This window comes from Micromesistius poutassou (genome assembly GCF_964030765.1).
Source record: "Micromesistius poutassou genome assembly, chromosome: 17".
In the NCBI taxonomy this organism is placed as follows: domain Eukaryota; kingdom Metazoa; phylum Chordata; class Actinopteri; order Gadiformes; family Gadidae; genus Micromesistius; species Micromesistius poutassou.
In genome coordinates this window covers 7,985,795-8,002,559 of record NC_140287.1, presented here as the reverse complement: position 1 = coordinate 8,002,559, position 16,765 = coordinate 7,985,795, and the positions used below count along the sequence as shown (strand labels likewise).

At 48.5% G+C, this 16,765-nt stretch overlaps 1 protein-coding gene across 6 annotated transcripts; it reads left to right on the top strand.

Annotated features, from left to right (window-relative positions):
• togaram1 (TOG array regulator of axonemal microtubules 1) lies at positions 1 to 15,346 on the top strand. 6 transcript variants are annotated; one of them, XM_084481626.1, is made up of 23 exons: positions 1 to 141; positions 691 to 1,857; positions 3,638 to 3,704; positions 4,905 to 5,033; positions 5,162 to 5,425; positions 5,544 to 5,830; positions 6,302 to 6,534; positions 6,777 to 6,871; positions 6,970 to 7,140; positions 7,434 to 7,502; positions 7,944 to 8,116; positions 8,400 to 8,574; positions 9,205 to 9,435; positions 10,137 to 10,263; positions 10,399 to 10,504; positions 10,977 to 11,212; positions 11,744 to 11,902; positions 12,001 to 12,127; positions 12,208 to 12,335; positions 12,706 to 12,889; positions 13,015 to 13,234; positions 13,331 to 13,417; positions 13,673 to 15,346. In XM_084481626.1, the coding sequence occupies exons 2-23, from the start codon at positions 826 to 828 to the stop codon at positions 13,918 to 13,920; spliced, it is 4,548 nt and encodes a 1,515-aa protein (XP_084337752.1). In that variant the 5' UTR covers positions 1 to 141; positions 691 to 825; the 3' UTR covers positions 13,921 to 15,346. The 6 variants fall into 6 exon arrangements, with proteins under 6 accessions (XP_084337752.1, XP_084337751.1, XP_084337748.1 ...); XM_084481625.1 differs by having other exon boundaries at positions 9,172 to 9,435; XM_084481622.1 differs by having other exon boundaries at positions 5,547 to 5,830; positions 7,434 to 8,116; positions 9,172 to 9,435.
• Positions 15,347 to 16,765: the final 1,419 nt, after the last annotated feature.

The window sequence follows — 16,765 nt, the reverse complement described above, 5'->3', positions numbered from 1 at the left end:
CTTGGATGAACGCCTCGGGAGCTTCCAACCCAATAACCCAAGAACATACGGATGTAAATAACTTTGATTTAATACATTTAAAGGTCCGGCCAAGCCGAGGACAATCGGACTGCGTTGTTTTCTGCCCATGAACGTCGCCGAGTGAGTACTTAAAGGGAAAACGAGGTCTAATATGGTGTTGTTTTTTAAACTTTGCTAGCGTAGCCTTATCAACTAGTAACGTTACCACCTAACACGCACCACCCACATTGGATAGCTTTGCGATGGCCAAGCACAATGCCTCACAATGTTTATGCGGTGTACGATGATAATGCATGATCTAAACTATCGGACCATCATCCTGTTGAAGGATGTAACGGTAACTTGCACGAATAGATCCGTTTGGTGGGCTTAGGTTTTGAGTCGACATCTTTGCACTTTAAAGCCAGGCTATGTCAAAATCGATCCTATGCTGAGGCGACGCTGAACGGCCCTTTAAATGTGGAGCACGTTACACAGATAAGAGTGCTGCGGACAGCCACAAGTGGTTGTGTGATCCGGATCCGTGTATCAGGCGTGTATCTCCCTTTGCTGGAGAATGAAGATTTTAATGTAGTCTAAAAATGAAACACCAAATGAAATGCTATTGTCATCAAATACTTCTGTTCGTTCTCGGATGTCATCCTAATTGCCTGTATTTTGTATTTACAGCACAACCATCTGTCGCTGTCATCGAACACTTTCAGAACACGCAATGGAAACACAACAAGAGGAATGCTGTTCTGCTGATGGGGTTTCAGCCGAGTTAAATTCTTACATTTAACCACATCTACAAGATCATCAATTATGATACTTGGATTGATCTCCCAGGAGTTATACGAGCAGCTTCTGGATCTAAAGAACTACCAAAGCCGAACCAATGGAGTTGAAGAACTTAAGCATATTCTCACAGAGCTTGACTTGAGGACGGTTCCATCAGACAGTATTGAGGAGTTCATACGATTCCTTTGTCGTCTTCTGGACGACAGTAATTTTAAAGTTTTGTATGGCACCTTACAAGTCATTAATGTGCTCATTCATAAGTTAGAGTCCAATGTGGATCAATATTTCAGACAGATAGCTCTCGTGGCTGTGAAGGCTCTAGGGGACACCCGCACCATCACCAGAACCGAGTACATGAACTTGTTCCGCCAGTTAATAGGAACTGCAGGACCCCAGAGAGTGCTCGACGTCCTAGTCGGGAGCCTGAGCCATAAGAACTCAAGGGTGCGAGAAGATGTGCTCAACATCATCACCGCCGCTATGCTCACCCATCCCAGGAGGGAGTTCAACATCCCTAAGCTCTGTTCGGAAGTGGCGCCGTGTCTGGCGGATGGCAAGCGGAAGGTCCGCCAAGCGACCCTCGAGCTGTTCGCAGTGTTTGACCATTGCCTGGAGACGGGCAAGAAGCAGCCCCTGACCAAAGCCGTGGACACGGTGGAGCTCAACGAGGACGTGGAGGGGCTGATGGCCGCTGTGCAGGCCAGGCGAGCGAGACACGTCCTCCCCCGCCTCTCCTCTGAGTGGATGGTGGAGTACGCCCTGGTCGTGCCCAAGCCGGGGCAACGCTGCTCCCCGCAGTACAGCCTGGCGGCCGACCTGGAGTGGGTGCTCCACGGAGGACGAGTGAGCAGCGCCAGGAGCTACAGAAGCGAGCCCGACGCGGAGCGGCTGTTTGGCTACGGCAGCCTGGGCTCCCTCACCGACGACCTGCCGCTCCAGAGGAGGATCGCCAGCGCGGGCAAAGGCAAGAGCAAGCTGCCATGGGAGATGTCCAGCCTGTCGTCCTGTGAGAACGACCAGCCGTGCAGTCTCCCCAATGGAAAGTCCTCTGAGAAGGTGCGGGCAGACACTGATGCTTGCCATGTGGCGCTCTGGTTTAGCACAATAAATTGAAGCATCAGAGCTGATGTTGTATTGCGCTGCTGCTTTCAATGCAAGGTCAGATTGGTACGGTTGCAGTTTAGCTGCATAACATAATGCTTCCGTGGACAGAGTCTCCGGTGTAACACTACCATATGCACATTGTGTCTAGCAGGCTTTACATTCTTGGCACTTTTCGAGGATTGCATATGAATGGTGGGTGAACTACCACGAAACAACAACAACAGTGCCTCAGTGAATTCATTGGCTTCTTGGTTTTTGGAGCAACAAAGGCACCTTAATATCCTCTAGCCTCTCCAGTGCCCTGTCATTGGACTGATTGGTGGGTCTCCTTCTGCAATCACTCCGAGAGCTGCAAGAGTGGTAATTGCTTAGGAACACAGGGAAAAAAATCTTTTTTTGTGAGAAACGTGTCCTCGTACTTTTGAGTCGAGCACATAGCCGGAGTAATCACGTCAATTTCAATCAATTTGACGATTATGATGCTATTTTTGGCCCAATTTTGTATTATTCAATCAATTCCTATTAACAATTTTCCACCCAAACTAGCAGTGTTTGTGCTGATTATTTACTAGAGACCATACGTATGAATCTAGACGGCCTAGAGAGAACTTGAGATGGCGGTGAAAGAATGTTTTCCCAGATTTAGATTGGTTCGTGTTACACCTGGAGGTGAATCTACAGAGAGAGCAGGCCGGTGGGGAGATGGGGTGGGTGTTGATTTCTTCTTAATATAGCTCTGTTGTGTCAGAGCAATCACTGGGATTCAGTCTTCATTTAGTTCCTCCCTCGTTCCCTTCACAATAAGATGCCCATTTACCATGATGCATATGGTGGGAATCAACCTAGATTACCTTTCCCATTGAAGTGCAGTTAACCTCTGAGGTGAACAATGACGCAAATCTAAACCAGAGGGATAACAGTATTATTTGTTATTGTCCCCAAGGAGAGTTTTGTAATTGCCAACTAAAAATAACTGACAGTCAGGTTGCACTTAAACTTATTAAACTTAAACTTATTGAACTGTTTTAAAATTGGACTAGCCAGGATCATTGTTAACCCCATACAGTTCAAGCCTATTGTTTTTCCACTGCCAATTATGTTGTGTTCACTTTGATCTCAATACCTATTACTCTGTGGATCGTTAACAACCTGAGCATCTTCTGCTGCAAAACCCTGTGTTTACTGCATTCTGTGTGTCTCCAAGCAACACCATTAGCCTCCAGCACACTTGTCAGAGGGGGACGGGAAACCTAATTGGTGATATCGCAGCACTGGGGCTGTGAAAACATAGCACCTGAACTCTTTTCCAATCGTGTGTGTGTGTGTGTGTGTGTGTGTGTGTGTGTGTGTGTGTGTGTGTGTGTGTGTGTGTGTGTGTGTGTGTGTGTGTGTGTGTGTGTGTGTGTGTGTGTGTGTGTGTGTGTGTGTGTGTGCCCGCCCTGACCCCATCCTCCCCAGTGGCATGGGAATAAAACTGTAATATAAATGTCTTTATATTAGATGGGGTCCAACTGAAGGCTTCTTGTGTTTCTTGCTTTGCGCTGGTCTGAATTCCCTGCTTCATTCCGCTCTTATTGTGCTGTGGCTGGAATTAGTCTCAGGACGCCTTTACCAATACCATCTTAATTACATCTATGTTAATTAGATAAACTCAGTACAGCTAGAAAATTGCAATTTCACTACATGAATTACTGCAATGATTTTCCCTGTGTTTCATTGTTCGCCATGTTAGATTGCCAGTGAAGAATACCTGTCCATCTCCAGGAGGTTAAGTCCAGAAACCTATGTCCCTAGTTTTGGTAAGTGTCCTCCCCCCGCACACACCTTGTATAGATTCTCATGAGTTGACTAGAGTTTCGTTCAAGTCAAGCCCAACTCCAAATTAGAGCAGCTTTCAGTTGGATTACTGTGCTACTGCTTTGCACGCCACAAAAAGCTCTGACATTAGCGTGTTGCTAGGTCGCGGCACAGTGCCGGCACACCTCTTGCCTACTGGTTGATAGTGGAAAGAAGGGAACGGATTAGTGTTTAAACATGCACCTGCGCAAAAGTGTGCTGTCAACCCAGGTCTGTTAAGCCAAAAGAAGGGATGGAAGATGTGCTGTTTCTACTTCTACAGCGGCTGCCTCGGCATACAACATTCCAAGCTAATCCACTTGTTTTACCTCTTTTCAATTCTGTGTTGACAAATCAGCATTTCTTAATCAGAAATAAACCGACTCTAGGATCCAACCCCGATCTTGTGTTCCACTGTTCAAAAATGCAGTTTTCCTACGGGAAGAGACTAGGATCTCAGCCTCCTACAAGCAGAGACTAGAACGGTGAAATTATGGTGGATAGTGGACACCACCACCAATCTTCATGGTGGTGGCCACCATGAAGATTGAAGATTTACTTTTTTAGATTTACTGTTGTCTTTTTTCACTTTGGTGTTATCGTATCTTACATAAAATGATTGCTGTTTGATCAAGGCAAAAGCGTGTGTGGGTTCATATTGCTTCAGAGACCTAATGGCTATGAGTTTTGCCAAAATTGCTACAATCCAGCAGAACATGTAATCTGTATAAGGTGATATACGGTGGAAGTCCTGAAGTGCCTCAAGTTATTTAATAGTTAATAGTCACTTTAAAACAAGTGGAGGATTTTAGTGGATAGAGTTTTTCTAATTGCACCGGCTAGTTTTGGAAAACTGCATTGCCAAGCTAGACGACCCTCAAGTGTACCATGTTCACTAAAGCCTTTTGGTCACAGAGCCTGAAGAATGCGTCTCATCTTTTACATAGAAAATGTTCTTCCCCGTGTCCATCCTTCCACTATGACCTAACATGTTAACAGCTTCCATCCATTTCGGCTACATTTCAAAGGCGTCGTCATGGGTTCTGCATGGCCGTGTGCTCGTCATATAGGTCACATCTCAATGCAATCTCAATGTTTGGCCCTCAAAGGTACCCTAAGCCTGGCTACATAACACTAACTCCTGTAGTCTGCTTCCCATGTAGCTTCAGAGGTAGCGGATAAGCGGCATTCGGGCCGCAGGAGGGAGTCCCCTGCACGCCTCCGTCGGAGCGGGAGCCTGGACTTAGACCCTGAGATCTTCAAGTCCATCAACTTCAGCGAGACACACAGTGGTGAGGAATCCCTCAGTGTTCGGCCAACTGATAGCCTTAATTAACCAGAGCGACAGTGTATCCCCTGTAGTGTGATGATACCACACCTGCACAGGGCTGGTCAGTGACGTATGTCTTGTCACCAACAGTCACGCCGAAGACGTGCTTCTTCTCGGGGAACCCCGGCGTGGAGCGCACCTTCTCCCTCCCAGCCAACCCCAACACGCCCGGCTCCTTCCTGCTGCCCTCCTACCCGCTGGCGGCGCTTCCCGGAGGCCTGCTCACCCCCACACTGGCCCGGCGGCGGGCGGACCCCTCCCTCTCCATGTCCAACACCTGGCCCAACAAGAGGGAGGGTAGCCCCCTGCATCTGGACCCTGGCCCGTGGAGAGACAGCGCAGGCAAGGGGAAGGGTGAGTGTGGATCCTCATCCCTCCCTACATGGTCCAGTTGACCGTAAGCTGTTGCCACTCGACTCCAGTGCTTACGTTTCCTGTGGCTCCCCACTGTGTCCTCACCACCCCTCTCCAGCAGACCAGACGTCCAGCAGGTGTTCCCCCAGGCCTCTGCGGGCCTGCCCGGTGAGCTCCTCTGCATCATCTTTGAACGCCGCCGCCGCCTCCTCCTACCGCCGGGCGCTTGGCGGCGTCAAGGCGGTCCTCCCTGGGATGGAGCGCTCGCAGTCCTACAACGGCCAGAGGTCCCAGGCCCCAGGCAGCCCGCGGGGCCGGCCGGCAGAGAGGGACCTGGATCTGGACCTGGGGGGTCTGGGCTCGGCGCGGGGGCCGCAGGACGACGAGTCCCTGGACATGGAGGAGGTCAGACGCTTTCCCTTTTGGAGCGCACACGACTCCATATTGGAGGACTGTGATTGTGTTGCTGTGAAAGGAATAAGTTCCTCTCGCACGAATGCCTGGTTGATTGCAAGCATACGAATGCATTTCGACACAGTTGCAATTGGAAAAAGCTGGTTTTTAGGCTTATTTCAAGATAGTAAGTGACCTATTCATTGGGATTGGCTTGCTGTTTGACGAGTTCTTGGACTCAAGCACACAAACCGCACAACTCCACATGCTGTCCTTACAGGCGAAGATGCTCCTTTTCCATTGAGCATCCATTTATTATCCTTTATTTATTTTCAAAACATGAGAAGATCCACATTCCTTGAGCCTCGTTGCGTTGCTGGCCAAAAATAAGCCCCAGCAAAGTGGTGACTGATTGTGGAGCAGCTGTTCTCCGTCACACTCCACACACGCACTCACCACCCGCCGTGTCTCTTTCGTCCGCAGATGCTGAACTCCCTGCGCTCGTTGCGCAACAGCGCCGCCAAGAAGCGGGCCAAGGTGAGCCTCAGCGGCTCGGAGCAGGACCTGGACAGCCCCGACTCGGCCGTGAGGCTGGAGCTGGGCCTGGACTCGCCGTCCCGCGACTCCCCCGCCGTCACCAGCCCGGCCAGCGAGAGCGGCCTCTCCAGTCTGTGCTCGCCTCCCAACTCCATGGGGTACAACGGCGTAGACATGAGGTAAAGACCACACGGTCTCCAGGGAGCTGGAGGACCACACCGTCACAGTTTGGGTTTCAATAAAGGGTTCTGAGGCAAAGTCTGCGAAAACCGTCACTGCATTTTCCTGTGGGTGGAGTTAAAAATATCAATATATTAACAATGTACAGCAGTAGCAATGTTACCCTATCCTAGCTGTCGTGTGAGGTCCGGAGAGGTCTTTCCCCCCCCCAACCCCTCTCTCACTTGTGATGCAACAACAGCCCCAGGAACTCTGGCCCTTCCAAGCCCCGCGCTGCGAGGGGGGCCTCGCCCAGGCTGAGGTCTTCGGTGTCTATGGACTTCAGCTGTCTTCAAGGTACAGCCAGAGAAGATCATGGTGCTGCCGCCGCCGTGCCCTGTGGTGCATCTCACTTCCTCTCCCTTTTAAAACAAATGTCTTTCTTTCCTTTCCAGGCGTGTCCCAGAGAGACAAAACCTCCCCTGAAGTGGGCGTGATTGGCCAGAGGCTCAGCTTCTCTAACGGACCAATGGACTTTGAGGATGGCGACCGCACAGTAGAGGCCTCTTCACCATTGGTCAGAACGAGCTTTCGTGAACCAATCAGAGCAATGAGGCCTGCAAAAGGTCAGCCGAGGATTGCCGAAATAAACAGACACATTTTTTGTTGTTAATCGATTCCCAAGGCACATGTTTAAAAGCATCCACCAAATAGCATCTATTATTTATTATCTATGATGCATGTTTAAAAGCATCCACCAAATAGCATCCATTATTTATTATGAATACATCCTGTACATTTTCAATTTCCTGTTGGAAATGATGTTATGACTCATATTACATTGTTCACCGTCTCCCTGAGGAGCATACTTAATTGCGTCAACCAATCAGCGATCCCTGAATTCCTTTTGTTCTCCCAGGCTCCCAGAGCTACAGCAGCAGCCGGAGCTCTCCGGCCTCTGACGTTCCTGAAGGCGTGGTGGGGAGAGGTCAGTCGGTCCACCCTGTCCCTACGCACACGCCCTCGCCCCGTGACGTCACCGTACGCCCGGCGTCTGCCTCAGAGTGGGGCTCAGGGTCCTCCTCAGTGCGCTGTTATGACAACACACTGACTGAGGCAGCCCACTTACTCAGGCCCGCTACTATAAATAGAGTAGGGAAAAGGCGGAGGAGAAATGTAAGCCCATTGGTTGGTTGCACTGATAATGCGCTTGTGTTGTGCAAACAGCCTTTAATGCGCAACGTGGTGATTAAAAGAAATTCCCAAATTACATATTGGGGTTCCGCTACAGGAATGACGAAAGAACAGCAACTAGTCATTTGTTTTCTACCCCCTGCTGCTTTTCTACACAAACATCACCCCCCCCACCCCCTTATGACTTACCCTTCCTCTCCCCTTTCAACACACACACACACACACACACGCACAGGTGTGTTTGGCTCAGGGGTGATCTCCGGTCGCTCCATCGGGGCCACGTCCCCGTCCGAGCTGGGGGACTATCCGACCAGGCCCACCGGGGACCTCCCAGTGCAGGGCATCGTCGGCCAATCCCTGACCGGCACCTCAAACCTGGACCCCAGGGACACGGCGGTGGACAGCACGGTTCGTCCTGCAAGCATAACCGTAAACTCCCAAACACGTTGAAGCATACTGGACGGGCGCTTTTGCTATTGGTTGTAGATTGGTACATTGGTCACAGTATCTGAGTATCTGAATATTTCTATGTCCTCATTTGTATTTTAGTGTTTAAATGGGTTTCTTTTATTTAATTTTTTAAATTTTCTATTTATATTCTACTTTCTCTATCTTGCGCAGAGCGCCCGTGACTCTAATAATTTCCCTCGATATTGACACGGTATCCCGCGTCTCATTCACCCCTGTGCAGGAGCGTCTGAAGAACGGCAGAATCCACCGGGAGAAGCTCCGGGGCCAGCCCCCCCACCAGGCGGCGGAGGAGGCCGGGGTCTCTGGGAAGCGACAGCAGAACGGGGGCCTCCATTTCCCCAACCAAAGCCTGGCCGATGAGCCCAAGCTGGAGGAGCTGCTGTTCGATAGCAGAGGTAAGAATGGCATCTCGTACACCAATAAGTAAATTCAATGTAACTGAGCCTGCATAAACATTTAGTGCTAACATCAATAGTCGTGATTCATCATGAAGTTAGGCAGACGGGGATGACTTTGTTAATCGACGTAACCCATCTGTTATGTGATGTTAGTGGAAGAGACAGTTTTGTTTACATTATCGCTGAGTTCACCCTAGTCTGTTGCTCACTGGTACGATCCTCTGACAGTGTTTCATCCACAGCAGAACACATACAACTGATGCATTCTGGGTGTGTTGTGGAAAGTACAAAACTTAAACTCTAACAGGAATAGAGGAAAAGGTTAAGACCTTAATTTAGAACAAATTATAATCAACTATTACTACTGCTATTTAGAAGAAAATTAATACACCAATAGTGTAAGTGTTGTACTTTCCAAAACAGGAGCAATACATGTTTTTTTGGTTTTACCAATAAAATAGAAGATGTATTAAATGTCCTAAATATCAGGACCCTTTTTAAACTTTGGTTAAAGAATCAAATTGCTGTTCAACTTCTCATCCTGGTAGTTTGATGCTCACTCGTTGTCCTGAGATGTGCTCTTGGCGTTCCCAGACTTGAACCCGCGCCCTCTTCCCTCCGTGTCAGACCTACAGCTGAACGGCAACACCTTGACCTCCACCAAGGCCGGGTCTCTGGCCAAAGAGACCCGGGTCAGCCCCGCCAGTCCCCTGGGGTCCCAGAGCCCCCTCAAGTGCTTCACCCCGCCTCACCAGCCCAGCCCCCCGACGGTGCCCCCCAACAACCCCAAAACCTCGGCCCGCCTCAGGAGGGCCCCCAGCCTGACCAGGACCCGGCCCTCACTCTCCCACAGCTCAGGTCAGTACCGAGAGCGGCCAGTAGGGGCAGTGTAGGTTCAATGAGGGGAGGTAACAGGGGGGTTGACCGGTGCCCAACATGTTGAACAGACATGTTCAAGGGACATGGGCTTTGTGTCTTGAACTGCTGTCGGCTGCATGAGCCGAGGCAGGCGAGAGCGCAGAGTTACGAGATGAAAGTAAAAACCTAGTAAAACCTAGTCAGAACTTGCTCATAATATATGGTTGAACAGGAGGTTGAAAAACAAACAGTACTCGGGAATGAAGGTCATGTTTCTGGAGTAAAATTCCTCAAAGGGCTTCACACTGGATTCAATGCAGGGAATACTATAGAATAATTTCATCTTGGAGCCAAGCAACCTTTCTACCGAGCAAATCTGTTCCCTTTTTTCCGTTGTGCGTGTGTGTGTGCTTTGTCCACTCTCAGTCCATCCACAATCCCGAATGATCCCACTGCATTATGAATGGCTGAAGCTGTGTTCCATTGCAGGGCATCACTTAGGCCTGATTAGACCAGAGCCAGGGCCGGCTGCGGTGCATGGCTGAGCACACACCTGTCAGCTTTGTTTTGGCAGCGCTGCTGTCACCTACACACGCGCTTCCCGTCTCCATGTTGACAAGAGGTGTAACATGAGTGTGTGTGTGTGTGTGTGTGTGTGTGTGTGTGTGTGTGTGTGTGTGTGTGTGCGTGTGCGTGTGCAGATGAGCCGGCCCAGGGCACCCTCAGCAGCCATAAGCGAGACCTCACAGAGCCCCCCGAGCTCCGCCCCTTTTCCAAACCTGAGCTGGCGATGACACAGAGCTTCAGACTCATCAGCTCAGATGACTGGTGAGACACACACATGCACAGGCACACGTACACCTGTACACACACAGAATTTGTCCACACACACACACACACAGAATTTGTTCAAGCAGTCCGAACTTGTTTAATTTGACTGATCTGCTGTGGTTCTGAACGCAGGGAGAAGAAGATCGAAGGGCTCATGATGCTGCGCAGTCTGGCCCAGTACCACATGGACACGCTGCAGACCAGGCTCCACGACGTCTGCCTCGCCCTCGTGCAAGAGGTAGCTGTCCCTCTATGGGCCTGCACATTCTCTCTCTCTCTCTCTCGCTCTCGCTCTCGCTCTCTCTCTCTCTCTCTCTCTCTCTCTCTCTCTCTCTCTCTCTCTCTCTCTCTCTCTCTCTCTCTCTCTCTCTCTCTCTCAACATGGAGCCAAGCATCTGTAATCGTGTGTGTGGACAGTCCGTCACTGTCCGCAAGTGCGAAAAACAGCCTAGTCTATATACCTTGCTGTGTGTAAAACCATCCCAATCAATTCTCCACCATAGAACAAGTGGTTGATTTGTTTGTCAAAACACAGCCTTGAATGAAGCGAGGAGTGTGAAACGTACCATAATGTAACGTATTCATTGCATTCATATTGCGCTTTTCAAGACACTCAAAGCCCTTTACAGAGTGAGAGCGGGTTGATGTCCACCGTGTTTACCAAACTGAAAGGATCCCTGAACCGTGTGTGTGTGTGTGTCTGTCCTCAGGTGAAGAACCTGCGTTCGGGCGTGTCCCGCGTGGCAGTGTGCACGCTGGGCGACCTGTACTGCCACCTGCAGCGGGCCATGGACCAGGAGGTGGAGGCCACGGCCCGGGCGCTGCTGCACAAGGCGGCCGAGAGCAACGCCTTCATCCGGCAGGACGTGGACGCGGCGCTGGGCCACATGGCGCAGCACTGCACGCCGGCGCGCTGCATCAACGCCTTCCTGGTCGGGGGTTTGAGGTCAGGGTGCTGCACACACACGCTGTATTCCGCCTATTTATGTTTTCTAGGTTATCTACCGCTGTGCATTTCTGCTTTTCTGATTTATTTTTATTTTTTTTACAAAGAAAGTACAAAGAATCAGCGGCGGTTGCAAAAGCAGTGTCCGATGTGTTGTAGCCAAAGCAAATTTCCAATTTTTGTGTATGTGTGTAGCCAAAGCAAATTTCCAACACCTTGTATGGGCATTGATGATTCAAACTTTCATTAAAGGTACAGGTTACATTTTAAAATGCATTGAGCAATAAGACAAGAACAGCTCCTCCATCCATGACGGCACACAGACAAACATACAAACTGAAAAATAGACATTTAACCAGGACTTGAGTGTGGGAGAAAACGTTTGTAAAATCCTTCATCTGCTTTGGACTGGTAGGTAGGATCCTCCAGAGGTTTAGCCTATGTTTCCTTATTTCCATCCGTTCTGTATTTCTGTCGTTTGTGTATCTTTGTTTGTGTCCTTCATGTTGAGCTTGTGTGTGTCGTCTGCAGCCATCTGAACGCAGTGGTGAGGAAGTGCGCAGCCCAGCACCTGGCCGACCTGCTGGAGAGGGTGGGCGTGGCCCGCCTGCTGTCCGGAGGGAAGGACGTGACGGACAGAATCCTCCCGGCCGTGGTCAAGCTGTCCCTGGACTCCTCCCAGGAACCCAGGCACGTACAGACCCCCGGTGACTTCCTGTGTTTCGGTGAAGGCTTTGGCGTCTGTGGAACGGCTCGGTGACGCGCCGCTCTCACTCCTCCCCCTTCAGGTACTACGGCCGCCGGATGCTGCTGTTCCTGTCCTCCCACCGGGACTTTGATACCATCCTGGAGAAGTACATCCCCACCAAAGACCTGGCCGCCGTCCGCGACACAGTCAGCGTCCTCAAGACCAAGGTACGGAAGGCCCCGCCCCCTTGCCCCACCGTACCGCTTGGTGACGGATCTTGTGAACGTGTTTGTTGTTGTTGTGTCAGGGTCTGGGTGAGATGCCTCAGGACCCGCCCTCAGCTCGGGGCAGACGCTCGCTTCCCGGCAGTGGCACCGTCAGGGCCTCGTCGCTCAACAGGGAGCCCCTCAAACAGACCATCAACACTACCACCAGGTGAGACTCCCCCCCCCCCCCCAGACACATGACAGCCACCTATGAAATATCTTTGTAATGGTAACACTCACTTATGCTATTAGGTCAGCTCCTCTCTCTCGGGGTCGTGTTCCAGAACACACATGATGGCTTTTGAGTCAACTGTCTCTCCTATATTTATTTATGCATTTGTTAGTTTTCAAAACTCATGCAAACTTTGAGAATATCTTCTAAACTTTGTAAACTCGCATGGCATTTACTATATCTGTTTGTGGTGAAAAACAACAACAAAGGGACAACCTTGATTTATTTCCAAGATATTGTGTGTGGTGTGTGTGTGTGGTAAGTATGTATGCAATTTCATGACATTATATTTTGTGATACCCTACAGGGAGCCCATCAGCCAGCACAGCTCCAAACCTCAGGGGCACAGTATTGCAGACAAGACCGAGTACATCAAGCAGCTCACCGCTCTGCTGGAGTCCAAGGACTTCAGGGAGCGCATCAAAGGCATCGATCAGCTGGTGGCCGACTGCCAGAACAACCCCAGCATGGTCATCCACAGCCTGTTCCCGGTCCGTAAAACACCCCCACCGCTCGTAAACGTCCACTACTTCACACCCTTATCCCCCTTCCTGGTGAGACTACTTCCTTTCCCTTTTTTGGTGACCTTTCCCCCCGTTTCTCCCCACTCCCCCAGGTGTTTGACGCCTTCAAAGCCCGCCTGCAGGAGTCCAACAGTAAGGTCAACCTGTACGCCCTGGAGTCCCTGCAGAAGATCGTGCTCCTGCTCAAAGATGAACTGTCCGGGGTGGTCAACCTCCTGGTGCCTGCCATTGTGGACAACCACCTCAACTCCAAGAACCGCGCCGTGTACTCGGCCGCCACGGTGGCCCTCTGCGAGCTGGTGCTGAACCTCGGTGAGGGCTCGGTGGGGAGCTGTCCGGAACATGGTCCAGTCTGAGTGCGGCGTTGACCTTATTGTTCCTCATGTGTTCTTCCCTTCCTCTCTCCAGACAGCAGCCTCCTCCTGCAGCCCTTCTGCACCAAGGCCCTGTTTCTGAGCGGCCAAGCAAAGGTGGATCTGATCATAAAGGTTGCAGGTATGTTAATGGATCAAATGTTACTTCTTTTTTATGTGAGCAATGATCAGCACCAAACATACGTATACCATTGTTTGGCCAATGAAGACACATCTGATACACTCTGCTTTGCCGCCTCCATCTTCTCTGTTTCTCCTCTTCCTCTGTCTCCTCTTCCTCTGTCTCCTCCTCGCCTCTGTCTCCTCCTTTGTCTCTTCCTTGGTTTCCTCCTCCTTCTATTCCTCCGTCTTCTCTCCTCCGTCTCCTGCCCCCTAGAGCTGGTGACGGAGCTGTACCCCCGCCGGCCCCAGCTGGTGGAGCAGAAGGCGCTGCCCCTGCTGTGGTACCTGCTGGGCCCGTCCAGCGGCAGCGTGCAGGGCCGGGGTGGCAGCGTGCGCCGGGCGACCATCACCCTGTGCCAAGCCCTCCACGATCAGATGGGGCCCGGCCTGGTCGAGAGCGCTGCCTCCCAGCCCCCCAGCGTCCACAAGGACCTCAACGAGTTGCTGAGAACCATGTTGTGATTTAAAAAGATTGTTTGATTTCTGAATCATACAGAAAACAAATCATTCAAACAATTCCTAACACAATCAAACGACGAAAAGACAGGAACGGGAACGCTACGTGACGACTTTTACTTGAAAAAAAAAAAGAGATGTTCTGCATTTCTATCAGTGCCTGCACTTTTTTTATACTGTTAAAGAGAAAGTGTCTTACTTCTCATGAGCTCCTCGACTCTGGACCCTTAATATCTCAGTGTGACGTCCTCCGGGCCACGGGCCGTACGGGCGGCCCTGCATCATGCTGGTTTTCATCAGGTCCCGCAAATCCTCCACAACCTGCTCTCTTTGCACTTTAACAGGTAGCTTGTCCACGTTATCAAAGACAGGATTTTAAGGGGATGCGATCCTAGGATCGTTGTTGCTATTTCGTTTTTTTGGTTTTTCATTCATGAAAAGCATACATCTAACGTAATGTACTGTAGACCAATCACAACGCACCGTTGCAGAATGTAAGGCGGAAATGCACAGAAAATAATAATAAGCGCGGGACGTCTATATTTTTGTCGTGGTTCCATTTGTTGAAAGTGAATTATGGAGTGTCTTACAAGGTTGAGATGGATTGGGATACGGGGGAAAAAACCCTTTTATTTGTATAGTTCCAATGTGTCATTGCACAGTATTAGCCTAATATGTTAACCATATGTGGTAGGATGTTGCAGTATATATTATTTATCTTGTATAGTTTTGGTTTTCAAAGTCCTATGGTATGAAATATGTTTATGATATGCGGAGTTGGTTGTGTTCTTATTCTGCATGTCGTCAAATCCAAATCAATGTTTATATTTTTGTTTAAAGGATATATAGATATAGATATATATATACGTACACTGATGCCTGATTCAAAGTTAAACCTATTTTACTGGGTGTATGTGTTGGGGTAAAAAACATTATTTACAAAGAGTAAGCCCAAGTTTGTGATTCTGTTTCAATGTAGTGCCAGTCTTTAAGTAACCGTTACACTATTCTGTTGTAAATTTATATTTAACTTGTTCGTGAACAAACAAAAGGGTACCTACAACCTTATAGATCTACAAATAGTGTTTATTTCTGTAAAAAAAAAAAGTTAAATTTGTTTGAGTCTATACAGGGTAGCAGTTGAGCCAATGCAGAATCGCCCTTTGCTCTCGATGTCATGTTTGCACTCAAATGTCTGCTGTTTGAGACTAATTATCATTCAATTGATCCACTTGTTTGATTATGGAATGCTGACTACGTTGGTGAATCAAAATGTATCCGGCAGCGTATTTTGATTAGGCTGTGCATTTGTACTTGATAATTGAAAAAAATATTCTGTCAAAATTTAAACAATCAAAATCTTGACTCCATGGCCTTTTCTGCTAAAGCTACTTGGTCATTACTTTTACAAATAAAGTTTGTAAAAGACACCAAAACATGGGTAAAAGATATACGATTGAACATTTCAAGCTTTATTCCCTTTTTATTTGTGTGCACAGGTGTAAAATGCATCAAAGGCTTTTTCCATCTGAAATCTGACAATGTTCTTCTGTGTGACTGTAATAGAGCTTACAAACACAATGACAAAGCCATACATGGGGGAAGGTTAATATTTAAATGGGGAACAAAAGACATTGGAATGCAAAAGCCAGACGATGGAGAATCCCAGCATCCTGGACAGCCTTTGTAACCATTAGTTACCATGTACACAGGCTCAGGTCTCTGCAAGAAAGAGGTAGGCGTAGCAGGCAGTTTAAACAACCATAACATGAGATGTGTAAATGGAAAGAAATATTTTGCTTGCAGTTCTGTTCACACATGATCAACTAAATGTCTTGAATGCCTATTACTCCTATAACATGTCTATGGTGCATTACTTTTTCCAAGAACAAAGGTGGAATATATTTCAAACAAACTTCAAAAGATAGCTGCCACACTGAAAATGACAGATGGCCGCTAGCGATGCACAGTGGCTGCGTCCGGATGGAGATGTGGATCAGGGAGAATCACACTGAGTGACCCAGTGGTTATGGCTGTTAACAGTAGTTGGTTCGTAGCATTACAGTAACCGGTTGTGGACTAGCTTGTGCTTTAAGGGGTTCTGCCACCAAAGCTCTAAAGAAGCCTGAAGCGTTTCACAGATCGCCTACAAACAATTTTCCAGTAATTCATATCAAAACCAACTAATAAAAATACAGTCGCAACAATGCACATTGAATATACATCAATATTATTGTCTGTTTCGCACATCCCGCACAAAGCACAATTTCATCAAATATAAACTTTTTTGTCAACGTGTGTGGTCTGTACCAGTTACATTTATAGCAAGATATTTAAAAAGCCTCATTGGGAGGGTACAGTAGTGGCCAAATTCCTTAAAAATCCTGAGATGTCCTATATTGTTTTGTGACAACACGAACACCCGTTTGCTACGTTCAGTTGCTATGATTCAATTGTGTTTCCAATAATGCTTTACCCAAGAATTACCTTACTACAATGACCCACTAGACCCTTTACACAGAGTCGGTACACACACAACACTAACTATGGGTCTGATACTGTAGAAAAGGGTCAATTGATAGGCGTTATAATGTGAAGCAATAATAACCAAATAAAGATAAATAAATTAAAGAAATACATCTTTTTAAATATAAGTTTCTTACACAACAGTGAAATAAACTAAATGGTATTGTGCTGTAAAAGGAATATAGGCTTTTGGTTTACACTTCATCTAATGCTTTGCTACATGCAATATTCCTTTTTCATCTTCTACCGTTAAATAGAAGATACTGCTTCCTTTAGCTTTTAGACGCTTTGATTTGTTTGTTGAGGCATCAAACGTCATAGCAAC

Excerpts from the sequence above, each read along its gene's own strand:
- togaram1 (XM_084481621.1), top strand. The coding sequence starts at position 826 with ATGATACTTGGATTGATCTCCCAGGAGTTATACGAGCAGCTTCTGGAT. Across the intron at positions 1,858-3,637 it reads ATGGAAAGTCCTCTGAGAAG|ATTGCCAGTGAAGAATACCT; the intron begins GTGCGGGCAGAC and ends TCGCCATGTTAG. Across the intron at positions 5,034-5,161 it reads CTTCAGCGAGACACACAGTG|TCACGCCGAAGACGTGCTTC; the intron begins GTGAGGAATCCC and ends TGTCACCAACAG.